The 27455-nt window shown below is 33.7% G+C and overlaps 1 protein-coding gene across 1 annotated transcript in view; it reads right to left on the bottom strand.

Moving 5' to 3' along the window:
• Window positions 1-27455, bottom strand: part of LOC129219245 (glucose dehydrogenase [FAD, quinone]-like) — an 83986-nt gene that overhangs the window by 18793 nt on the left and 37738 nt on the right. Inside the window, exons 3-5 of the mRNA XM_054853574.1 lie at window positions 6757-6903; window positions 6599-6654; window positions 5951-6140 (exon numbers count right to left, since the gene is read on the bottom strand). Coding sequence (XP_054709549.1) covers window positions 5951-6140; window positions 6599-6654; window positions 6757-6903 — 393 coding nt within the window. The remainder of the gene's footprint in view (window positions 1-5950; window positions 6141-6598; window positions 6655-6756; window positions 6904-27455) is intronic.

The raw sequence follows: 27455 nt of genomic DNA, 5'->3' as shown, positions 1-27455 counted from the left end.
AATTTAAAAAATAATAACCGTAAAACTGTCAGCATTCTTTAATTTACAATTTCCACGTTCTTGTTTTTCAGAAAATTTCTTTACTTTTAAGGAGAAATTTTGAAAAGTGACAAAAAGTTAAAGCAAAAGTTATTGAAAACGAGAAGAAGTCCTAAGTTATACTGAATGGAAACAAATTTGAAACAAGAAAAAACTGAAATTATCAAGCACCTGAAGAAGTTGGAAAATTCACTTACCGTAAGACAGCAATATTTTGTACCTCTAGTCAATTGCAAACATTTTCCAAATCGAACTCAGAATGAAAGGTTCTTCCCTTTTTTAGCAGTTTATGCCTCAGTAATGAAGTTAATAGCGAAATCTTTTCAAGATCAAACTCAGTCAAATGAAGCGATTAGTTCCAAGATTATAAATGTTCTTTGATCACCGTGATGCAAACATTATGTCTTTTAATTTTCTTAAGCTCTAAAAATTGAGCAGAAAACACAATACGTGAATTTATTTTCGACAAGGATATTTTCTCAAAGAGGTTATGAGAATTTACACAAGCTCATACAAATAATTAACATTCTGTGGTATCGTATCATTGATTTCAATTCTAATAAAAACAAACCACCGGAACTAATTTATGAGTGTTAGTTTATGACTAAATGTTAAGGTCGGCATTGTAAATTTTGCGAACTATCCAAGCGAGACAAGCAGCTAGATTAAAAGATGATCTGTGTGCAGGAGCTGCAATGAATAAATGGGCTGTTTCACCGTGTTGCTTTTCTGGATGACTTTTCATCCAGAAACTCACACTTCTTTGGATTGAAAAAAGTGTTCCTTGTAACACCGAAACACGTGTCTGCAGTAATTTGCATTTTTTGTGCTTCAAAACGTTGGATAACCGATTTTTTTAATCAATGGGGTTGTTTCCAAAAACTTAAAAGTGTTTTTTCTGAAAAAGCATGCTTAGAAACACAGAATTTAACCATTTTTTAAATAATTTGACAGAGTTTAATATTTTTTAACAATTAATTTAATCTGTGTGCAGATTGATGTTCATTTTTTACGCTGCTGCACATGATCACAAATGATGAAACGCCATTCACTGATACCATTAGCGCACAGCGCAAATCATCATAACCTGGCAACGCGGTTGATAGCAAAGCGTAAACATTTAGCGTAGCAATGAAGTAGCACCTAACAGCACATTACTTGTGACGTCATAAAGACCACGCTTTATTTCCAAAATCCGACATTTAAAAAATAACTCTTGGAAAAATAAAAGTTTGTATTGCTTTATTTATTTATTTTATTTTATTTTTATTTTTTATTTTTTTTTTATATTTTTTTATTTATTTATTTATTTATTTTTTTTTTTTTGCTTATTCTATCAATTTCAGCGACTAAAAGTAGTACTTTTGACTGAAGGAAACAACCCCATTGAGGCAGTGAGAAGCAAAGGGATGTAAGTGAGCTTTTAAAAATTTTGAGTAAATTGCGTTTAAAGTAGAGGTAGGCAATGTCGTTCTTTTAATGTTCCGTTCATCAAAGGATCGTTCTTTCTTTTGATCCGTTCATTTAACTCGTTTATTTGAACGACTTCGTTCATTTAATAAAAGTTTCAGGTCGTAAAGAAAGTCCCAGGCTCTGCACGATATACTCACGTACATTCAAAATGTTTCATTAGATCAGTAATATTCTTTGAAGGAAAAACAATTAAAATCATCTAAAAGTAAGAAACTATGCCTATGAAAAATGATTTTAAAAAACTTAATTCAGGTTTAGATGTACAAAGCAATTATAGTTCATTTTGAAAGATATTTCTCAGTTGCTGGATGGTAAGATATGTTTTCCATTCCGAAAATCGCAGGTTCTATTTCAGCAAGATACAAAATTAAGGTATTAAATTTTACTGTATAAAAATAAATAAACTGCTAAATGAAATTTGCAAAATTTAACTTGCGTGAAATACTGCACTAGTTTTAAATTGAAATATCATATCGCCAAGTGCAGTATGGTCACGGGTGAAAATAAAACAAAATATAATTTTGAACGTGTACTTGGGGTTACACTTTAAAAAAGGAAAATCACAAAATAAATAAAAGAAAGAATTACCGAAAAAAATGAAACAGGTTATAACGCATTAAACACGAGGAAAAAGAAATGTTTATTAAAACTATGTACGTTAAATATACATAAACTTAACAAAAATATTCTAATCAGAAAACGTTTGCTTTTTAAATAAGAACTGGCGTAAATTGTCAAAACTGACCTTTTTTAACAACAAAACAAACATCTGTTAACCATGACATCTACCCAAACAAAAAAGAGGTGCGTTCCTTCAAATGTTTTTTCTAGCTACAGCTCTGTATACATACATATAGTATTACCAATAGAACGAAAAAAGTAACAACAAATATATTGGTAGTTCTACTGGATAATGTTATGGAAGACAAAATGATCACTAGAAATTAGAAAAGTTCATTGCAACCGTTAAGGAAAATTGCAACCGTTAAGGAACTTTTGTCCTCATTGCCCAGATGACATCCCACTGTCTCGTCAACACATCTTCAGCTGTCCAGCAATCCAGGCCAAATTTTTGAACATCGGCTTAGTAGATCCAGTGAATCTACTCTATACAGATAAGGCTGTTGAAGTTGCAAAGGCTGTCTACGACAGCTTCGGAGCCATATAAATGCACATTATCATAGACACGACATCATCATCAAGGAAAGTAATGAATATAGTAGCAGAAAGTAAAAAGGTTCGAAATGAGCATATTGTACTGCACTGAGAAAAAGGAAATTTGAGATTAATTGTTAGTTAAAAATTTGAAGATTAGTGTAATTCAAAAAAAAAGCGATTTTATCACAAGTGCATCCATAATGTTCCAAACTGCTCACCGTTCAAAAGAACGGTCGTTCACATTTAAGGTGAACGAACGGATCCCTTCATTCTAAAGATTCGTTCCTTTTGACCCGTACGTTCATGAACGACACATCCCTAGTTTAAAGTTAAGATCATAGGTAGGCTGTCATTGAAATTGTTTATTAAATTTCGCTGCATAGCAGTACCTACCAGAGTTACTAGTATCTTCAATGGTCCCATAATAGAGAAGAGGTTCTCCTAACCTTTGCAGTAGTTATCTTGAAATTTTTAGTTTTATAACTTACACCCCTTTATTTCTCTGTTTCAATTATTGCCTGTAATTATATCTACTTAATCTCGTATGAACGTAATTTTTGAACTAAAAACTACAATTAACTAGATTTAGCTATCAGATGCATTGTTCTTTCTTTTCTTGTCTAAATTTTTGCTTCCTATGTAAAAAGGAGGGTCAAAAGCTGCCATTAATTTTTCCATCACGTCAGAATTTTTTGAGAATCTCAACTGTCGAAAACCCGTCGAAAAACATAAATTACGAATTCAAAATAGAGTTAAATTGTTTTCTTCTTGCGATAAATTTTTCACAGATTTAAAATCTTATAATCTTGTCCGAGCTGAGTACATTTTACTACGCGTGTTTTTTAACCCCTTCTTGCCCGCTCTCGTCAAAATACCGATTATCCTTTCGTATTCTATTTCTCGCATCCGTGATATTTCCGGGCTAGAGTTTATTTTTAAATCCCAAAATCAAAAATGAAGGCAGATATCGTACTAACATCTTTATTTATATAATTTCCTTGAAGAAAAAAAATTGGCCCTTTGTGAGTTTTTAGGATTTTAATTCTTGATGAGTAGAAATTATTGAATCTAATGTCCTTGTTTTTCTTCGCAATAGTAGTCAGTCATTAGCTTGAAAAAAAAATAAATAAAAAAAAATAGCAAGCTTGGGAGCTATATTTTTTGAATGCTTGGTTTCGGAACTTGAGCATATCAACACATTCAAGCAAGATTTTTCAAGATTGGTGCAGTCAGAAGGGTTTAAAACACAAAATTTTAATACCTCAATTTTAGATCTTTGCCTATCATTTCAGATGAATTTAAAGGCAAAATTTTGTTTGTTGCATCCAACACTTTTAGAGTAAATGTGTTTGAAAAAGTTTACTTTATTGCTGTTTTTACATAATTAAATCATGTTTCTATTAGAGAGTAAATAGAAGCAGGAATAGATGCTTTCTCCATGCGTATGATGTAGAACGTAACTATGTATTAGAATATAAGAAACCATTGTGTACTGTACATAATGGTTCATTATATTCAAATATATCATAATTAAAAGTTCAAGTTTACTGTTCCGGAATAATGTGCAAATGTATGAACAAATTGTGCGAATGAATTGAGCATGTTCTTGATTTTTTTTTTTTTTTTTAAATATTATTTAGGGCCATACCGCGAAAAAGTCAACCCTTTGTGCCGCACGTGACGGTTCAGATATTTCAATAAAAAGTAATAATTTTCAACGGCAATGACGAAATTTTTTGCTTAAGAAATCTCACATAGGTTTGTAATTTATAAAGCAGCAAAAAAATGTTCATTATTAATATTTTAAAATATTATTTTTAATGAAATACAAAATGCCCGTTTTCCGTGGAGTGGCCCTTTAAAATATCCTAAAAATAATACATAAAAACATCTTTCCAATCATATTTGTTCGAAGCAAAGCCATTAGTTAGGTCAAGATTTAATGCAGCGTTCAAATTCCCCCGCAATGATTTACGTTAAGATTTTTTATGCATAATGTGAAACATGTATAAGTTTCAATTGAAAAGAAAATACTGGAATGAGGCATCTTTGTCTTTTTAAAAAATGTTTTTCTGGAATTGAGCTTGTTCTCAACAGTTATTAAAATGGCATGCAAGCATTTCCTTCGAATCATTACTTTACTTTAAAATATTTAATTTTGTATAGTAATTATTTAATTCCTTTGTTTTAGTTTCTCTTATTTTTTTTTAATGAAAGACATTTTTTAGGGGCATTATGAGTTTTTACAAAACTTAAACTCAGTACAACAGCCCATGGGGGCCAAGGTCTACAGCACCCATCTCAGTTTTCTTCACCGAGATGTATGGGGTGCACGGCAGATGTTTTGCTTAGGTGGTCAGTAGAACGTAAAATCGCTAGGGTTTAGTTCCCAAACTTGCTTAGTACTCATTATATCGATCCACTGAAGGAATTAAAGGCTGAATCGAACGTGTCCGACCCGGGAATCTAACTCGGTTCTGTGGTGTGGAAGCGCGAAGCGCTAAGCCACTGTAACTCATTATGCGTTTTTGCCATGGTTTAATTAATTAATTACTTTTTGATTTATATGTATTATTATTGTTTATATTTTAATTTATTTTATTAATAAAGTAGTTAATTTGTTAATTATGCTGAATTGAAATATAAGATAAGCAAGAAGTCCTCAAAATTTAACCTGAAACCATTTAAAGAGAAATGTATTGCCAAAAATTAAAATACAATATTTTTTTGTAAAATACTAGGGAGCTCCGACCCCTCCTCGTTGACAATCACCAACCCCCGAAGATGATTACTTCGCAATCTTATTTCATTCGCAAAGATTTAAATCGTCAATTAGCAAGAAACAGATTAAAAACGCATTACGAGTTCCCTTTGGAACAAAAAGCACCGGGTTTCAAAATAACTTGTTCTAACTTGCAGAGCTGTAAATGCTAAGGGGCTCCTGAGCATTGCAAAACTGCAGTTGTGTACGTTTGAAAAGTCGCTTTCATATTCGTGGTCTTTAGCAATATAATTTGTTCTTTAGCCCGGGGCTTGAATTGAGTTAAACCAATGATTTCCTTTTTTTTAAAAAAAAGGAAACTTAAACTAAAATTAACTGTTTTGATTAATTTTATTTTTTTCTTAGCTTTTATTTTTAGCGTGAACACTTTGTTTTACTTTTACATCGAGTCATTTTTGTGAAACTGCTCTATACCTCATGAAAACAGTTAGAAAACCAGATTGGATACTATGCCAAGAGCCTTCGTATAAGAAACCTTAGCATGCATTACCAACTTACCACTTGATGCTACATCTGCATTTCGATTGTTTTCCATTTTCTTAAAATAGTGCAAGACGTCTTTATAACTCCAACCGGTTGCTTCATGTGCAGCCAAGTCGTCATAGAGGTGCCGATTGCCACGAATATAAATCATGGCATTTAAAACGCTCGAGTCTCCTAAAGTTTTTCCTCTTGGGTATATCGTTTGCTAAAAAATAAATGCACATTACGTTTAACTTATTAATAGTATTTCTTTCTGATCTATGCAGCAATATCCTCAATAATATTGCATTTCATAAAATATTTTTGCTTTGATTTAGGTGCGAAACACTGACGAAGATACTTCAAAATAAATGGTTCCTCAAAACCAATCTACCAATATCCAATGAGGTTATATTCTTCACACAACACCTGAAACCTAATTCAAGGAATGGTTGTTTTAACCTGCGCAATGATTTCCTGAATTTATCTGATTTTATATATTTATATTATATTATTGATATTTATTTCCTGAATATCTTTTAGTTTGATTAAAGTGCTCTTACCCCTCCATAATGATGACTCTTCTTGTGTTCTTTTGAGAAGTTGTTACGTAATTCCAATCAATATTTGTAAGTAAAGCTGTCCGTGCCGTGGTGGGCCCGCCTCCAGCAAGAGGATATTTACGCAAGATACTTCTGATAACCGATTGGCAACGACAGATCTTGCAGATCCTGCTCCAACTAGAAATAATGCGAATGTCTAATTAAAATTAAAAAGGTTGACATAAAAGGAGCCCGAAAAAATTCCTCCTCGTTAAAAAGTAAATTATGGAAAATACTTACCAAAAACGTAGTCATATTCGGTTCTGATTGTTGTTGCCACTTTCGGGGAATGCTTTTGTCTTGCGAGCGAAATGGGCAACAGAGGTAGCAGAGTAGAGTTGTTGACAGTTGTTGACATCCGTTGAGGCGGATAATTCATTTTTGTTCCTGGAAACAATTTAAAACCTGTATTTGAACATATAAGCCAAAATATCATTTTTCAAAAGGGCTAAATGCCTTTGTATGATGTTTTCGAAAAATATTTTACGAAAATACTCCTTCAGTATGCGGGTATGAAGGAATAACTTTATCAAGACATATTTATTGAATAATTTTTAAATTCACAAAATAAATGGAATTAAAAGAAAAATATAATTTCCTCAGACAAACCCGTTTTTAATGTACCAAATTCAAAGTAACGGAAATCTTCCTATTGCGCTGCATAAAGCTTTTAACACAAAGAGCATTAGTAGAATAAATTGGAAAAATTTGTCGATTTAGGGGTTGAAAGATTTTTTTTCATTTTTTCAAATAAAAAAAGTCATCAATTATTTCCATCTTATGGTTGTTTAAAATTCCGTAAGACAAATTTTAAGTACAATCTAAGATCCAAAATTAAAAACTTGCAAAATACTTGTTTATTAGTTGGATGCTTCACTTGCCAAATTCATTAACAAGAAGTCGAGAAAAGTGATGAAGAAGATAGTGTTATCCAATAGGAGTGAATGGGACCTCGTGTTATATTTTCTGCCATCGCAGGATCAGAAATGTACTGAACCAAAAGTTTAATAGAAATTCACATTCTAAGCATTGATTAAGCACTATTAAAGCAGAAATGAATATTTTTTCAAAAAGGCAAAATTTTTAATCGATTTGGCAACTGAGCCATCCAGTTATAATTTGTTTCCGCAAAGTTTTTGAGGTAATTTTCATGCTTGAGAGTCCGACAAAACATTATAATATCAAAATGCTAGTGCTACATTTTTTTAAACTCACCAATTATTCAACTTTTTTTATTTTTCGTTAAAGAAAACATTTTAAAACATAGTGCACTTTTTATGTCTTTCTCTTTCTAAAGTATAATTTACTTTTAAGGGTAAATCATATTTAATGTCATAAATATTATAAGTTATTTAAAACAAAAATTTGTCAATAGATACTTAATCATATCTTCGGAAAATTTCAAGATTAATTTTTAGAAAGGTTATTGACGCCTGTTTATTCCACATATGTAACTGGCAGAAATTAGATACACTATTTAATTACTATTTTCCATTTACGTTCCTGGATGTTTTTTACAGTGTGCGTTTTCTTGCAAAACGAAAGTGGCGGGCAGTTTTGTTTTGTTTTTTTTTTGAGCAATCACGATTGTTTATTGCTATCATTTGACTGTTTTTGACGTGCTATCATTTTATTTTCCCACCGCCACCCTCCGCACCATCACCGTCGACCGGCTCCTCACGATGCTGCTCCTACAGCGCAAGCCGTCTCCAGGTTGCATCCATGTCCTACACACACGCGCATACATACACACGCCTACATACACACGCCTACATACAAACGCCTACACACACACACACACACACACACACACACACACACACACACACACAAACACGTACACACACATACACACGCACGCATACATATAGACACCTACACATATACACACAAAAAACATACACACACACATACACACAACTACCCACACATTCATGCCTGCACACAGACAAACACATATGCCTGTACACACATACACATACCCGCCCCGCACACACATTCATACACACAACTACCCACACACTTATGCCAGCACACAGGCACAAACACACATGCCTACACACACATACACATACCCCTACACACAAACACACATATCCCTCACACACAAACACACACGCCTACATACACACACTCGTGATTGCGAAAAATATAATTTGAATTCAAGATGTCAAAATTCAAATTAATTTTCCTTTTTTTTTCCTTGAGCAATCACGATTATTTATTGTTCTCACTTGACTGGACTTGATGTTGTGATTCCTTTTCCAGCTTGGACCAGGGGCCTCTGCAGCACCACCGCCCACCGGCGCGGCTCCTCTGGTTCTGAGCACTGTCCCCCATCGCCCCAGAATCCACTTCTGCTGGGCGGTGGCGTCCATGTCTACACACACATACTCATAGACATACACACTCACACACGCGTGCGCCTTTACACACATACACACACGCCTACGTGCACACACCTAAGCCTACACACACACATACACACACTTAACTATACACACGTAACGACCCGGGAGGAGGTATATGCTTGGGGGGAGCCATTTCTAGAAACAATAACTCAAATGAGTAGGGTCTTGTTGCAACTCGTGATTGTGAAAAACATAATTTGAATTTAAATTTTCGGAATTCAAATTAGAGTTTATTGGGGGAAGCGGTTAACAGGTCTTTTTTTGAGCAATCACGATTGCTTATTGTTCTCATTTGACCGTCTTTGATGTTCCGTGCCTTTTTCAACCACCACCGCCACCTGCAGGCGCGGCTCCGTCCTCCGGTAGCCGCTCCTGGTCGGTGGCGTCCATGTCCTACACACACGCACGCTCATACACATACGCACTCACACACATACACACACGCCAACGTGCGTACACACAGATTTACACACACACAAAAGCCTACACATACACAACTAATACACACGTCTCCGTTCAACAGGAAGGTAGAATTGGAGGGACAAGAGCCGTGTCTAGAAACAAGTGAGTAGAGTAATAACCAATGAGTAGGGTCCTGTCGCAACTCGTGATTGCGAAAAACATAATTTGAATTCAAAATTTAAGAATTCAAATTAATTTTTTTAATTTTTTTTCTTTTATTTTCTCCAGAAAGTGGAATCCCAAAAAGGCGACAATAACATTCTTCTTTCATAGAAAACAAAATCAGTTTATGCCATCATTTTACAGGTTCTTTTAAGTGCACAAACATGCAATGAGCTGACGTAATAAAATTAGTATTCAAATGAAAATGTATAAGAACTCTTCAGCAGAAACAAAAGATTTCTTAATTGAATACAAAATGGATACAAAGTTGCGCTTACGTTAAGGCAGAAACACTTCGGCATTCCATCGACTCGTAAGTCCTTCAAATTGCGACAAATATCTTCTAATCTTATGTCTCAGTTACAAAGGTAATGGCAAAATGCGTTTCAAGATCATATGTAGTCGTATGAAGCGATATGTTTTACGATAAGCTGTAAAAGTCATTCAAAATTCCTCATGGTCATTACGAATTTAAGTTTTCAGAATTAAATGCAAATTATTTCAAACCTGCGTAAATGTTTTGAGAAAGATAGCTGCTCGGTGATGCGCTTCAATCGTTTCAGTGTTTAAAAATGTAAAGAATGCTCCCATTGATTTTTATTTCCTTTTAAAAAAAAAGGAAGTATTGCATTCGCGAAAACATTTTCACCCAAAAATCGACCTTAATTTCCATTTTACTCACCCCCGAATGAATGTTGTTTTTTTTTTTTTTTTTTTTTTTTTTGCGACTCGACCACACGTGGATAGTGCTTAAGGACGTATAGATCCCCGAAATATCCATTACGACGATTCCCGAGTTAATTGAGTTAATTACAACGAGTTTTCTCGTGACGTCTGTATGTATGTGCGTATATGCGGACGTGCGTTTGTGCGCATGTACGTATGTATGTCTCATAACTCAAGAACGGTATGTCCTAGAAAGTCGAAATTCGGTACGTAGACTCCTAGTGGGGTCTAGTTGTGCACCTCCCCTTTTGGTTGCGTTCGGGTGTTTCTAAAGGAGTCTTTCCTCCTTTATAAACCCCCCTTTTTGAGGGGAAATCATTGTTAATTTCGATGTAAACTCAAGTGGTGTTATAATTTGGTAGACATTTGGCGATCTATCACCAGCACTTTGGACGCCAAGTTTTGTCGCTAACTTGGCGACAAATTTGGCGATTTTTATTTATTAATTTTTTTTAAATCTGGTTTCAATTTGCCTACTGTTGGTGATGTTTAGAGAGTAAACTATTGAATCACATTTAAAATGCCAATAATGGGGAAATGACATTAAATTGGAGTAAAAGGAAGTCATGTGATGTACACATCAGCTCGTTTTTAAATCTAATATCAATTTCGTGTATCTGGCATCAACACTGACTGTTTTTTAGCTCTTTAAAGTGCGTTAAGAAGTAAGGGGTTTAATAATTAGTTTATGGGAAATGTTTCCTATTGATAAAAGAATTATTCTTTAGTGGGTGATAAGCTCAGCTTTGTACGTGCTTTAAATGAAAATGTTAATTCGAAGAGAGGAGCAAATAATTATCAAAACGACGCAAACATTCCAAAGTCATTTTTTTTTCTACTGAGGCCAAAAACTAAAACAAACATAATTTAATTATTTTTTAGTGATATTCATGATATAAGTTTAAAATAAAATTTGCTAGTTTTCTCTAATGCTTTGCATGTCATTTTTGAAGCAAACCCTTGAAGTAACGGAAAAGGGAAGGTGCTTTTGTATTTATTTTCAAAGTTCTTATACAAGGTGTCCATAATTAAACAACTTTACATTAAAGTTATCTAGCAGCGAAGCATTTGCTCAGAAATTGACGAAATTTTGTGTACAACAACATGAAAGGATGGGAATTTTTATTAGTTTAAGCTAATAAAAAAAGAAGGCGAGATTGGATTGTATATAGAAACTTATTTCTTATCAGAGATTGGAATATAGTAGTACATCAATTCATTTCAAATATCCTTAACTTCAAACTTTTGAAAAGAAAAAAAAAGCGATTTGTGACCCAATAAAAAGTTTTATTATTTGCTAATATCCATTAATATTATAGTTGCTATCGGTGAACACATTGCAGTATAATTTTGTTCATCCAATTCGATTCTTGGCTTTCCACGCAAGTTTACCTTTTCTTTGCCGTTTTAGTAGATTGCTGGATATGAAATTCAAGCAGAAGAGAAACAAAATAACTATTTTAACTTAAAGATCATCATGGGGAAAAGCTATTACGAACTATAAATTATTCAGTTTAGCTCTCAATGCTCGTTTCAAAACCGATCAAAGAAATTCTTTGCTTTTGCGACTCATTTCAAACAAAATAGTTCAAAGTAGTGAAATTGTTACCCCTGTTTTTGGAGTAAACTTTTCTTCCAATACTTTTCTCTTAGTTGCGAATGTATCGGCACAGATATCAGACACACGAAGAACTATTGTATTTCAAGGGGTGAGTAAATGCTAATTAAATGCATGAAACAAAAAAAAAAGTTTGAAATTTACTCTAAAAGTCTGATGATTCCAAATATAAAGAGATTATCAATAAGCATTTCCTTTTTTAACAAGAGTAGGTGTAAATAGAGTAAAAACTCAAGCAGGGTGTAAAAAAATTCAACGCGTTTTTTTTTTATCGGATTGATATTGTTCTTTCAACTGTTATATCTTTTATTTTTAAAGAAAATGCTCCTAAAACTTCAGTAATTAATTATTTTACGTTTGTAAAAACAGTTATAACATATTGTTATACATGGTCCGACAAATCCCATGCTCCAGAACGTCTGGGTGACTAAAAAATTCCCTTTGCGACTAGGGTTTTTTTTTTTTTTTTTTCAGAACAAGAGGGGATGGGAGGATCTGTATTACAAATATAACTATTGATCTAGCGTGTGTTTTTTTTAATAACATTTTTGCTTTTAAAATACCGAATGAAATAATATTTTTCGAGCGAAGCATAATTTATGGTCTTGTAGAAATGTAGATCTCCCAATTTTCGGATTTTCTTATAAACAACATATTTTTAATGTATGACGTAAAACATAATGTAAACTAACGGAAAAAACATAAACCAGTGAATATTTTGAAAATAATTGCGTCGCCAGGCTTTGCACCCTCTACCTCGAAAATAAAAGTTACGTCAAGGGACACGTGTTCAACAATCAAGCATGAACAAAAAACAAAATCAGTGAACTTTGCGGCAGATTGCGGGAAAATGACCAAAAAGTAAAGATTTTTAAAGCCCTCAATTAGAGGAAAAGCCTTTAAAACCAAAACCAGAGTTTTACTTATTCATACTTGAAAAAAAAATGGCAACAGATCTTTCGTCTCAATGATTTTCTTCACGCTATAAAATTCAATAAAAGCATTGTTACGGAAAGTTGAGATGAAGCACTGAATAATAATTTGAATGGAGGAAAGTCTTCGAAAAATAGGGATGTTATGTTGAAATCTAAGTGTCATAATTAATATATATATATTAGTTTTTAATTGATATCTCCTCTAATTATTATCGGAGGATTATGCTAAATAGCCAAATCCATCGATACCCGGCTCGATGATCTGGTCACTGCCGTTCGGAAGAAGTAACTTGGAGATACATACATAGATACATACCCTCAGTTTTTAATAATATAAGATTTAATTTCGATTCGAAAGATTTAACAATTTCTCTTTTGGTTAGTTCTTAAAATCGTCGATTTGTAAAAAACCAGAATTTTGCCTATCTGTATGTAGCTGCAGTAGCAAAGTCGTTAGTATAGTGAAATTGTGAATCGGTAAAATATTTTTCCAGTTTGCTGCTCCACTTACATTCAATATTTGAACTATGCTCTTAAACATTTCATTGATTCTAATCAAAAAACAAATAGCTCTAAAGATCAATCCATATTATAATAACAAGTCATTTTCTAAATTTGACACTCAGATTGTTATGTCCTATGTTCTATCAAAATCATTTTTTAATTAAAATTAAAAAGTTTTGGTAATAAGCGTTTTAAATGTTAATTGAGGTCTGAAGATATTCTTTGCACTATTTAATTATTTAATATGGCACGGTTTGATTTAAAATGTTTAATACAAGTTGTCATGTTTACGTGGAGCAAAATGAAATAGCTTCTGTCGTTTATCAATTCATTCATTTATTACATCATTTATTACATATTCATTCTACTTAATTCACTCATCTATTGTTGTTCATTTCTTCATTTGTTCATTCCTTTATTTTCTTATTCCTTGATCGTTTTATTCACTTTTCACCGATTTATTTACTATTTTGTTTCTCTGAAAGATAAATAAATTAATTTACCTAATTATTCGTTTACTGTTTCATAATTTATTCATTTATTAATTCTTTATTTATTCATTCATTCGTTTATTTATTTATTCATTTGATGAAATTTTGTTTTTATTACCAGAAAGAAAAATTTCATAGGAAAACAATTTATGTCTCATCTTTTTTTAATGTTTAAATTTACTGCTAAACATGAAAAACGATGTTTTTATGCAAGTTTTATTGTAAAACAGATTGTTCTTATAAATTGTAGTTTGCGAAAGAAATTTCCAATTTGTTCAATTTTAAAAAGATAAGTCATCTTAACTACTTTGTAAAACGTTAGTCCACATCCCCCTTCCCCCCTAACGAAATCTTTCAAGGCATTCGAAACTGAACAAGAAAGTTAGTTTGAAGTGTGACATGGAATTTTTCAAAACAATATTTGAAATTTCAGAAAAAATTATTTTTCGCTTTTGAATTTTAGCCCTCTTTTTTAAAGTTTTCTGTAATTGATTATTTTTTAATTCAATTAAGTTGTTAATTGCAAATCGTGTGTTGACCAGCCATGTCGCACCGAAATTTTCTCCAATGGTCTAGTTTCAAAAACTTATAATTTGTCGTGTGTGGCACCAAAACATATTTTCCTGACGCCAAAACAACTTTCGTCTTACGCTGCCCCCTAGTCGTCCTTCCCTCTAAACCACTAAAACAAACTTATTATTGCACTTGAAAAGTATGGAGTATCATTTTCAAAAGGTTGGAAGGAAATATCAACGCATCGGGAATAACTTATCTTTTTTACTTCTTTTTACAAAAAAGGAAGTATTGTATTCGCGAAACATTTTCACTCAAATATCGACCTTAATTTCCATTTTTCTCACCCCCGAATAAATGTTGAGTTTTATTTCCGACCATACCACACATGCATATATACCTAAGAACGGATAGACGCCCGAAATATCCATTTCGACGATTCCCGAATAAATTACAACGAGTTTTCTCGTGACGTCTGTATGTACGCATGTATGTATGTGCGTATGTGTGTATGTGCGTATGTATGTCGCCTAACTTAAGAACGGTATGTCTTAGAAAGTTGAAATTTGGTACGTAGACTCCAAGTGGGGTCTAGTTGTGCACCTCCCCTTTTGGCTGCATTCGGATGCTTCTAAAGGGTTTTTTTGCACCTTTTTATGGGGAAATCATTGTTAATTTCGATGCAAACTCAAGTGGTGTTATAATTTGGCAGTCACTTGGCGATATATCGCCAGGCTTTTGGTCGCTAAGTTTTGTCGCCCACTTCGCGACAAATTTTGCGGTTTTTTTTTTTTTTTTTTTTTTAAATCTGGTTTCAATTTGGCCTCTGTTGGTGATATTTAGAGAGTTAACTATTGAATCACATTAAAATTGCCAATAATGTGGAAATAACATTAAATGGGTGTAAAAGGAAGTCATGTGATGCACATATCAACTCGTTTATTTCATACTAGAAAAAAAGATAAACAATAAAAATAAATACACACAGACTTTCAGCTTTATTATTAGTAAAGATATATATTTCTTTTTTGTTTTACTTTCACAATTTCAAGCAGACCTCGTGAATTTTAGCGGGTAAAAAATCAAAATTTGGAGTAGAAGAAGAAATTTCTGTTTGAGAAACTTGTTATTTAAAGTGCGCTCCAATAACAAGTGTAGATATATTAAACGGAGTTGCTCAGAGTTCAAGAAATTACTTTCGAACAAATAGATTTTCTTTCGATTTCTAGAGTATCAAAAGCTCATTGATAGCAATGCAGTTTTAGCTTTATAACGCTGTAGTTGCAGGAATTATAATGAAGTATCGACCTAACTTATTTCAAGTTTGGCACAAGTTCTTGAGGTCCTTCCCTTTGGTCAGTAATCACATAATGCTCAAGAAACGTTCTTATCCCATGTAAGCATTTGTCCCAATTTAACTTACGTCCTGAGGGAGGAGGTTTAACTTCTAATTAAATAATAAACAGTTAGGACTGGATAAGTCAGCGCTATACTAAAACACATTCTGATGGGACTAAAATATGCCACATCCAGTTGTGACACTTGATAGCGGATGACTGTTTACGATAAACACGAAGGAAAAGTATTTTTTAAAATTGAATAGCGCTGTACGATATCGAATTTTTTTGTTTGCCATCGAAATGCTACTTGCTGTGAAAGAAAGACAATCACCTAGCTAATATTCAAACACTCTGAATAAAATTTAAACTTTTTATCGTAAACTTGTATCCTGAAAGTACAATTACATTTTAATTTCAACATGTGAGCCCGATATTTGAATTTTCGTTTTCTTTCTTCTTCCCCAGGAGGACGGAATTACATTATGGAAAACTTAACTCGTTTACCTGACGATTTCAACAGTACCATATCGGGAGAATATCAAAGAATATTGTCCATGAGAATACTGGGCTCTTCTGTCGCTCTTTTGATAGGGATGACAAGCACTTTGGGCAACCTGGCCGTGGTTCTAATTTCTACCTGGGACGAGACATTGCGGACCCAGCCCAGCAATCTACTCCTGATATACCTAGCGATGACCGATGCAGTGACGGGACTTTTTGCCACCATTCCTTCTGCCGTTTCCGTAGCCTACGATTACTGGCCATTCGGAGACATTCTCTGCAAATTCCACAATGGACTGTACTACGCAAGCACTTGTTCTTCTTCGTTCAATATCTTAATTATCAGCATTGACAGAGCTATTGCTGTGATGATGCCACTGCAGTATCCTAACATAATGAACACTAAAAGGATTCTGTCACTGTGTCTTGTGCTTTTGTGTCTGGGCACTTCTCTACTCATAGCTCCCTTAATTTTTGATTGGTCTCACTACAGATATCCGGAATCAGCTTGTGCTTATGACTTATCAATTCCTGAGGCCCGTTTAACGATATTACCGGCACTATTTACCTGCTTCTATCTTCCTACCGTGAGCGTTGCCATCTGCAATTCGATGATCGTTTTTGCAGCTCTGAAGCAAAAGAAGCGAAAGCTGTTCATCGTTAGAAGACAATCGATGGCACTTCAGAACCATTCCAACGGTTCAAACGTGAACAAAACGATCTTAAGTATCATTGCAGTGGCTGTAGCATACATCACTTTGCAGCTTCCGTTTACAGCTGCAATTACCATTCACGCTTTGATTGATTTGGAAATTTCTTGGAGATTTTTTTACTCCTTTTCAATACTATTCTATCTATCCTCCGTTGTTAATCCTTTTATTTATGGATTTCTCAGAAAAGATTACAGAAATGCTTATAAAAAGATTACAAGAGTTTTTATCCGCAAAATTCTAGGGCAGAACTGAAGCACTGAAGTGTCTGGGATTTCTTACATCACAAAATACAGAGATCTTTATTTATGTAGCGCTAACATAATAAAATTTAGTTGTTTATAGGGGTTTATATAATTATATAATAAAATTTAGTTGTATATAGGTTTATATAATAAAATTTAGTTGTTTATCCAGGGTACTAAGAAAGAAAATTTTAGCAGAATATTTGCATCAATGGCGAGAAATCCTGTTAAAGTAGGGGAACGTAGGACAAAGTTAGCTAGTGAAATATTTACTTTGCTTATAGTTCCATTAATCTGGTAATATTTTAATTGTATAGTAACATATGTATTCAATTCCATTCAGGAAAAAAAAGCCGCCGAAAACTAAAGAATATGACAATATTGGCTATTTTCAAAAAATGATACTTATAATGTAATATATTTGTTAAAAATAAAAAATTATTTTTGTTAGTATTTAATGATAAAGTTTTTATTATTAACATTTTAAGCAGAAATTTCTAATATTTGATTATGTATTTATTTAGTCAATATTAAGCTGATTTGTATTTTAAATATTTTGTACAATTAATCAATCGCATGCGGGGCAAATTGAAATAGATTATTTCGTTTATTTCTCTCAATCATTTACTAAATCACGTACAAGTATTCATTAATTCAGAAATTCATTTCCTTTTCTTCATTTAGTAATTTACTTATATTTATTCCTTCATTCACTTATTTTCCTATTAATTCACTCGCTTACTTACTCATTTATTTTTCTTCGCGTATTAATTAATTAATTAATTAATTAAATTATTCGTTTATTGTTTCATTATCTCATCATTTATTTATTAAACCTTTTTTTTTTACTGATTCATTTGATCAAAAAAAATTTTTTATAATGGAATAGAAAATATTTCGTTAGAAAAATATTTCATTTTTCACTTTGCCCCATGAAATAAAAAAAAAGTGAACATTTTCCACTGCTTTTTGAAGGCACAAATTTACTACATAAAGTAAAAATATTTTGTTTCAATGCAAGTTTTATTTTTAAATACAGTGTTCCTTCTTTATGTACTGTAATTTTCAAAACAAATTTCCAATTTCTTAATTTTGAAAAAGCTCAGTCATCTTTAACTATTTAATGGACGTAATTAATAAAACCAAGGGAAAAAAGATATCCCGGGTATTTTGTACCGACATATTTGGCAATAAAAGGTATCTATCATATATTTCAGTGTGTTTGCGTTCTTCATATTTGTTAGATTATTTTGTACTGAATATTTCTCGCATGTAACCCCCCCCCCCCCCAGGTGTTACTTTTAACTGCATTTTCATCGCCTAAAACGCGACTATGAAACTTTGCTTGTTGTTGCTATTGTCGTGTACCAGGGCTGTCCAACCGGCGGCCCGCGGTCCCACCAAAACATATTGTGCGGCCCGGCAAATTCTTATTCAGCATATTTCTTTTTTCGATATTTTATGGTGTTAAGAAACATTCGAGACTACCATTCTTGTTCTAGCCGGGGTCCCCGAAATTTTCTCTTGATCGCTCTTTTGCTCATTTCATTGTACTGAGAGAAAAAGGTACAGGACATCTACAAGTCAAGGTCAAGCAGTCCTGCACTCTGGTGTTCAAATGAATTCCTAGAAATAGTATTGCCTCGCGTTGGCGGGGGGAGACAGACAGGGAGGGAAGAGGAGAAACATTTCAGATAAGCAAAACCTGCCTGCAATTGGTTAAAAATAAAGACCCCCCTCACTGACTCTACGGCCTTTGTTGATTTCGAAAAATTGAGAGCTTGCTCTCGTCAACTCTCCGCCCTTTTCCGTTGATGATATCGATGTTGACATTCCTGCCCTTCTAAAGAAGGTGGATCGACCTTAGTTTTCCCCTTAAAATGTAAGCAAATTGTTTTATAATCCATCTGTTTCATTGTTTCATAATTAATAATTTAACTATTAAATGTTATTGTGCAAGAGGTACGAGGTTATTGTTCAACTTTTTCAAACTGCGGCCCGCCAGGTGATCAGTGACCGGAATTCTGGCCCGTGGGCTCCTTGCAGTTGGACAGCCCTGCCGTTTATCGCTTAGTAGATAAAGCTTGATTCGTGTGGAAGGCTTCTGGTAGACTGCTCGGACTGAGGCCCTCGAGCGGAGAGGAGTCAGATTTTGGGTTCCATGCCTAGATGACAGCACCTCCTCCACAACATAGGCACAGTTCTAGAGGGGGAAACCGTAAATTTCCAAGAACTATGCACGAGGGTGATGCGAAATAATTTTTATTTTCAAAACGCTTAAAACTTTCGATTGGTCAAAACGTAAAAAAATGAATAAATAAATAAATAAATTTAAAAATAAATAAATAAATGAAATCAGATTTTTTTTTTTGAAAAGTAATTGAACTCTATATCTACAAATTATCTTTAGAATTTAGACATCTAACAATATTTTTAAAAAATGAAAGTTTACATTTTTTGTAAATTTTTAAAACTCATCTGCTTTAACTTTTACTGCGTCGTGTTGGCATAAAAATAGTTCTGGACGATATGGAAGTATATATTCCCGATTAATGAGTGGATCAACTAGGCCCAAGCCCAAGTTTCCCCGACGTTAGGGCCCCCAAATTAAATTCGGTTCGCAGTTTGCTAAAAATATTAATCGGATTATTTTTGAAAACTCTTATTTTGTATTTTTTATTTTTAAACGATATTTCAGGAGCAAAACATTAAAAAAAAAAAAAAAAACATATTTTTTTTTGTTTTGTTTTGATAGTAAAATTTTGTTATTTTACTATATGACATGTAGGGGAGGGTGGCCCAAAGCAGGTAGGTCGCCCAAAGCGTGTAGGCATTTATTTGCTGCAGCATTGTGTGCATGCTGCGATGTATGCGTATGCCGTGTTTAGCCGAACATCCCCGAGTTTCAATCAGTCACAGAGAAGCAGCAATGAAGCGGCATGGCGTAACCAGGCTTAAAATAAGAAGAATGATACATGTCTAAAGAAACTGAAGGTATGTAACTTGTGATTAGTCGAAGACCACTTTATTTATTTTTTTTTAATGTCAATAATATTACGTTATTCTGACACCATCAACCTACAAACTACGATCGTCACTTTGTTTGTTTCTTTTTTAAATTTCAGATTGTAATTATTAAAACAAAAAAAGTGCTTTCGGGCAAAACGGGTATAAGATTTAATCTTATATTTATTTATAATTTCTTGACACATGTGCTGACGATTTTCTGTTTCAACAGGATAAGTATAGGTAACATTAAAAAGTTATTTTCCATGATAGCAATTAGTTAGACTATCAATTTAATCAGTTATTTCTTTATGTTTTATAAACAAATGTGCTGACTAGACGTTCAATTTAAATTGGATAAGTACAACTTTTTTATACCTTTTTTATATTGGCATTCAGCAAATCAATTAATTTATTGATTTATAACTTCATATTTGATTGGTAAACTTACCAATCACAATTAGTTAAGTTTACCCGCTTTAAACCAAACGGCTTACACGCTTTAGGCTCCCTGGTAGGACAAAGCAGGTTTTTCAAGTTTTTTGTTAATGTTTTATAATAAATAAATATCGGGTTTGAGAAATAATGCGAAAATCAATTTTTTTTTTTTTTTTTAAGTTCAAGAACCCTGCTAGGAGGAAATAAAACCGAAATTGTTGCGATAAAAATCCAAAAACTACAACTTTCGAGTGTTCTTCGTTAACCTACCCGTTTTGGGCCACCCTCCCCTATGGATTACTTCATTTTTCATATTGCTATGATATTGTGTGGGATTCGATGGGTTCTGATCTTGACACTGTCACTCAACGAACGATTCGCATTAACACTCATAATGAAATTTTAATTAATACTAGAACCTATGTACAACAGCTATTTACATTTATGAAATCAAATATGAATTCTACATCTACAACTACGGCATTTTCACAGCGAACTATTCGGGCGGCCTTTTAGCGCGTCCGTCCATTCTCGTTTCCTTGGCTCTTTTTCCCGCCCGTCCCGCTGACTCGTGGGATATGTTATGTAGTAGATACTCGGTGGCGCCGGCTCTTCCAGCCATCTCAAGGTAGTCTGAGCGCCCCGGTCTGGGCTCCTACACTCGGCCGTGCTGACAGGCATTGCGCCCTCGCAATGGGCTTCCTACGACAGGGCCCATACGTCAGGATAATCTGAAAGAACAAAATAGAAAAAAAAAAAAAAACAAAATAAGAGAACAAAAAAAACAAGGTTTTTTTTTTGTTGTTGTTGCAAGAAACTTGAGTCTCTGATGATGCATCTCATGACAGATGCTCTCGTCTGATAGATTGGCCTATCTAATTTTCTTGGCTGTTTGGGTGACTTTTTTTTTTTTTTTTTTAAATCCTCCATGTCGAGATAACATGCTTCCTCATCTTTTCTGTAAGACGATAATCTCCTTTATCTTCAGTGTCATGGTGACACTCTTTTTTCCCTCTTCAGTGTCGTGTTGACACTCTTTTTTTCTTCAGTGTCGTGGTAACACTCGTTTCTCTTCTTCAGTGTCCAGATGACACTCTTTTTCCTCTTCAGTGTCGTGGTGACACTCTTTTTTATTCTTCAGTGTCGAGATGACACTCTTTTTTTTCTTCAGTGTCCTGGTGACACACTTTTTTCTTCTTCAGTGTCGAGATGACACTCTTTGTTCCTCTTCAGTGTCGTGGTGACACTCTTTTCTCTTCTTATAAGGTCAGTCGCACAGGGAAGGAAAGAAAAAAAAATTGTAAACTTAAAAATCTTCTTTCAATTTGTGGTTCTTCAATTCAGATTGAGCTAGATTTCTTCCGTCCAAGCTTTCATGTATTCAGCACATGAGCTTGTATACATTGGACCGTCAGTGAAACCAATTTTTTGAACATCGTACGTGTCGTTTTTCTTCACTTTAATAATCTTGTAAGGTCCTAGAAATTTTGCTTTTAGTTTCAAACCGGGACCTTGCTGTGTACGTTTAATGGCGACTATGTCGTCAAGCTTGAATTTTTTAGCACTTTTTCGTCTTAAATTATAAGTATGACAATTTTCATTTTGAACTTTTAAGATTTGCTTCTTCGCTTCTTTTCTTAGGTCGTCGCGACTGTTAACAAAATCAATCTGTGATTCGGAATTTAAAAGTTCAGAAATTTTGACATCACTTTTGTGCTTCATTTTAGTTCCAAATAGTAACTCGAAAGGGGTTGTGTTTATGCTTCTTTGAAAAGTAGAATTTATAACTTGCTGAACAGGGTTGACATGTAAATACCATTTGGCAGGATTTTCAATTGATAGTTTGGATAAGACAGAAATTATAACGGAGTTCAGACGTTCAACTTGTCCATTGGCTCTTGGTAAGCCTGTGGTATTGAAAATGTGGTTGATATTTTCTTGATCGCAATAGTTCTTAAAGTCTTTTGAAGTGAAAGCCGGGCCTTTGTCAGATATTATTTGAGAAGGGCTTCCAAAAGTAAACTTTTGTAATTCTAATTTTGCAATTACCTCCGCTGCATCAGTAGATTTTGTTGGATACAACCAAACAAATTTTGTGAAGGCATCTATGACAACGAAAATATGTTTGTAGTTTTTGTGTGTACTTTCTAACGGGCCAAGGTGATCGATATGGTAAGTGTGCAGAGGAGAGTCCTCTTTTTCTATCGGATGCAATAATCCCTCTTGTTTGCCACGTTTACGGTTACTTAATATGCACGGAATACAATTCAATATGCATTTTTCTATTTTTTCCTTAATTTTATCAATGTAAAATTCATTTTTTAAGTTTTCTTTAGTGCGTTTTACCGAGAAGTGTCCCTTTTCATGAGCGGTTTTAATTAAACTCATTTGCATTTCTTCTGGTACTACGATTAAATCATTACCATTGATATATTTATAAAGAATATTATTTTTCACTAAATAATCATCGTACGGTTTCGACTTTAAAACTTCTTTAATTGTTCTGATATGTTCATCAGTTTCTTGAGCTTGGATTATTTTCAGAGTTACAGTATCTTGTGTAATCATGCAAATAGGGTTTCTGCTTAAACTGTCAACGTGATGCATTCTTGTACCTTTTCTGTGTTCAATTTCGTAGTCGAAATCGGATAGCATTAAAGCCCATCTAGCGATTTTCGCGCTAATTTCTTTTTTCTCCATAGTCATTTTAAATGCGTTGCAATCGGTTATGATTTTAAATGGAATGCCCAAAACATAAATCCTAAATTTTGTCAATGCTTCGATGACAGCTAAAACTTCTAGTTCATAACTTGAGTAATTGCGTTCGGTATCTGTTGTTTTCTTACTCATAAAATACACTGGGTGTAACTGATTATCTACTATTGATTTTTGCATTAAAACAGCACCGTAGCCATCTATACAAGCATCGCAATGAATTTCAGTTTCACTTTTTGGGTTGTAAATAGACAGAACAGGTTCAGAAGATAAAATTCTTTTAAGTTCATTAAAAGAATTTCGTTCATTAATGTCAAATTTGAACGCAGTTTCTTTTTTGAGTAAATCGCTCAATGGTTTAGCAATTATGCTATAATGTCGAATAAATTTTCTGAAATATCCAGTCAAGCCTAGAAAACTTAAAACATTTTTAGTGCATTTTGGCTCTGGAAAATTCATTACAGCTTTAGTTTTAAGCGTTGAAGGACGCAACACACCATTAGCAATCCTATACCCTAAGAATTCGATTTCTCTCTTCAAAAAATTACATTTTTTGATATTTAACTCTAGACCATATTCTGACGCGGTTTTCAGAACAAGTTTCAATTTTTCTATACCTTCAGCTTCAGTTTTGGAAGGAATTATGAGATCATCCATATATATTATAACGATATCATCTTTTAATAATTGACGAAAGACATTATAAACATATTTAGAAAAGACGCTGGGACAATTTGTGAGACCAAATGGGCATTTTAAAAATTCGTATTGCCCTTCATGAGTTACAAAAGATGTGTATTTCCTAGAACTTTCTTCTACATCTACATGGAAGAAACCGTTTTTAAGATCTAACGTTGTGAATACCTTTGCGGAATGTAATTTGTCGATTACATCATCTATTACGGGCAACGGAAAATGTTCTCGTACTGTTTTCTTATTTAGGCGTCTGTAGTCGACACAAAGTCTAGACGTGTTATCTTTTTTTTTCACCAGAACTACAGCAGAAGAAAAGTCCGAACAGCTCTCGCGAATGATTCCCTTTGCTAACCATTCTTCGACTTGTGCTTCCACGACCTTTTTTTCAACGGGTGGTAGCCGTCGAGGGGAAGAGAAAATCGGGGTTTCATCAGTTAAATTAATTTTCATTTTTACATCGATGGATTTAGTTTTGTTGGGAACATACGTCTTTATTAAGGACAGTAATTCAAAACGCAATTTTTCTTCGGTCAAGTGACTTAAATCAATTTCGGAATCATCCAAAACATTAACCATATTAATCAAAAAATTTTCGGGTTCACTCTTCAGCTCTGAAAATGATACTTCATTTGGTGAAATGTTTAGAACTCCCTGCTGGATAACATCAATGCCGATAATTAAGTCAAAGCAAATGGAATTGTCTTCTATGACAAAAATATCTGTGGTACATCTGAAATTGTCAATTTCAATGTCCGCTTTAAAATATCCTAATGGTTTGATAGACATTTTTCCCAAACCGGTCAAAGATATGCTTGTTTGGTCTAATTTTACAAATTTTTTTATTTTTTCATACTGGCTTCTTTTCAAAAGTGTTTTTTGACTACCTGTGTCCACTAATGAAATTAAATTAAGAGAACAAAGTTTAGCATTTTTCAAGAGTAAGTTCTGAGAATTAATTGTGTTTACAACCGATTGTCCGTTTGTAGCAATTGTTTCCTTAGGTTTCGCACAATTAAGTGATTTGTGCCCTAATTCACCGCAACGAAAACAACGTATTCCTTTTTGTTTATGATAACAGTCTGTACTTATGTGATTATTTTTCCCACAAAAAAAACATCGTTTTTCTGGCGATTTTGGTCTCTGAGGGTAACTTTGGTTATGTTGATTAATTTTATGCATCGGTTTATTTGTTTTGTAGTTTGTGGAAGATGAATTGGGTTTTGTTCGGGGTGGCCGTATATTTTCATATGCATCAAGTTTTTCTGCAAGTTTGAGGGGATTCGTCAAATTTTCCCACTCATCAAGAAAATGTTCTTTACAATCTGGGGGGCATTTTTTCTTAATCTCATCTGAGATTATGAGTTCCTGTAAACCTTTGAAATCGTTTATTTGTAATTCATCTAACCAGCCTTCAAAGTAGTTTCTGATTTCAAAATAAAAATCTTTCCACGTACTGTTATCCCGTTTTTGATGTTTTCTGAAAAGAGTTCGAAATTTGTCGGCAGTTAATTTGAATCTTTGCAATAAAATGTTCCGAATATGTGAATAATTTTTAAACAGGTCTTCCGGTTCTCGAGCAATTAATTTTGCTATATCGGTTGGAAGTACTCCGATTAAATGTGAGACCCACAAATTTTCTGGAACATTGAAAAGCTTCATTTGTCTCTCCACAATTGTTAAAAATAATGACATATCGTCTTTTTCAGGGTTGAATAATGGTAAGACATTTTTAAAATCAATCCGCATCCGGTCAAAGTCTATGGGATTGTGTGTTACAACATCCCTAGGGCGGTTTTGTGACTCTAATTTTAGTTTTTCTAGTTCGATTGCACGTTCGTCAGCAAGACGACGCGTTTCCCTATCGATGCGTTCATTTTCTAATTGTTTTTCCACTTTTTCCGCTTCTTCCATTTCTTTCCGTTCGTCAATAATTGTGTTTAAAGTGTTCTTTACAAAATCCAGGTCATCAGTAAATAATTTACATTTAGTAATTTTGTCCCGTAAATCAATTATTTTGTCATCGGCATTTACGTCGACGCGTAGTTCTCTGGCTAAAGTTTGCAGATCAGCCTTTTTACCCTTGGACAAGAAAGACATGGCTTTTGTTTTCGCTTTTGAAATTTTTCGTTAACTAAGAACAATGTGAATTATCTTTGCGATAAAATGAAAAAAAAAAATATATGATTTCCGGGATGTTTTTGTTCAATGTTGAACACATATCATACATTCTATAAGTAAAATATTTCAAAACCAAAATCTTCAGTAACAAAATGTAAACAATTTTTTTTTTAAATCTTCAACACTGATATTGGACATATCTAATATCTTCTCTAAACAAAATACTTCAATTTTAACGACATCAAAACGAAATGTACTTTTCTTTAAAAGTTCAATGTTGAACCACACATCATAAATATTCTATCAATAAAATATTTCAAAACCAAAAGCTTCGGTTACGTAATGCAAGTAAAATGCTTTATCTTCAATACTATATTGAACATATCTCATATTTTCTACGAATAAAATTTTCAATTTTAACTAAAATGACATCAAAATTGCAAAATGTACTTATCTTCTTTCCTTTTTATCCCACTTCTGACACCATTGTGGGATTCGATGGGTTCTGATCTTGACACTGTCACTCAACGAACGATTCGCATTAACACTCATAATGAAATTTTAATTAATACTAGAACCTATGTACAACAGCTATTTACATTTATGAAATCAAATATGAATTCTACATCTACAACTACGGCATTTTCACAGCGAACTATTCGGGCGGCCTTTTAGCGCGTCCGTCCATTCTCGTTTCCTTGGCTCTTTTTCCCGCCCGTCCCGCTGACTCGTGGGATATGTTATGTAGTAGATACTCGGTGGCGCCGGCTCTTCCAGCCATCTCAAGGTAGTCTGAGCGCCCCGGTCTGGGCTCCTACAATTGCAAGAAAAAAAAAATTGCGAAATGATATTGATTTTTTTTTAAATTTTTTATGTCATATACTGAAAATACCGGAATTTTGAATAACCGGATCAGGAAACAATTTGTCATCATTTATCCTAAAAAAAAAAAAAAAACTGCTTAAAATATCCCAATAGTGCATTGTGGTAGTAATGGTTTCGGGTGTAAAAATAGGAGAAACGGGAGAGATGACACGAGCTCTAGAACCAGTGGCGTAGCTAGGGTGGGGCGGAATGAGCGGTCCGCCCCCGGCAGCATATTTTTAGGGGCAGCGATTCAGCAACTTTCTTGCGGGAAAAAATCTAAATAAGGGAATCATACTTTAAATTTATTACTGGAAGCAAAGGAAAAAAAAAAAACTTCTCGAAATGTAAGGTTTTGTTGTGACTACAATTGCGTTTTGCAGTGTTCAAAGTTGAAATATTTCCGTAGTGAGCCCCTGAACCTTCCTCATTCCCTTAACGTCCACTAAGACCGACTTAAATTGCAGTTATTGAAACCCAGTAA

This window comes from Uloborus diversus, chromosome 1, assembly GCF_026930045.1.
Source record: "Uloborus diversus isolate 005 chromosome 1, Udiv.v.3.1, whole genome shotgun sequence".
NCBI lineage: Eukaryota > Metazoa > Arthropoda > Arachnida > Araneae > Uloboridae > Uloborus > Uloborus diversus.
Note: the sequence above shows the minus strand (reverse complement) of the source record. Positions and strands in the feature narration are given on the sequence as shown.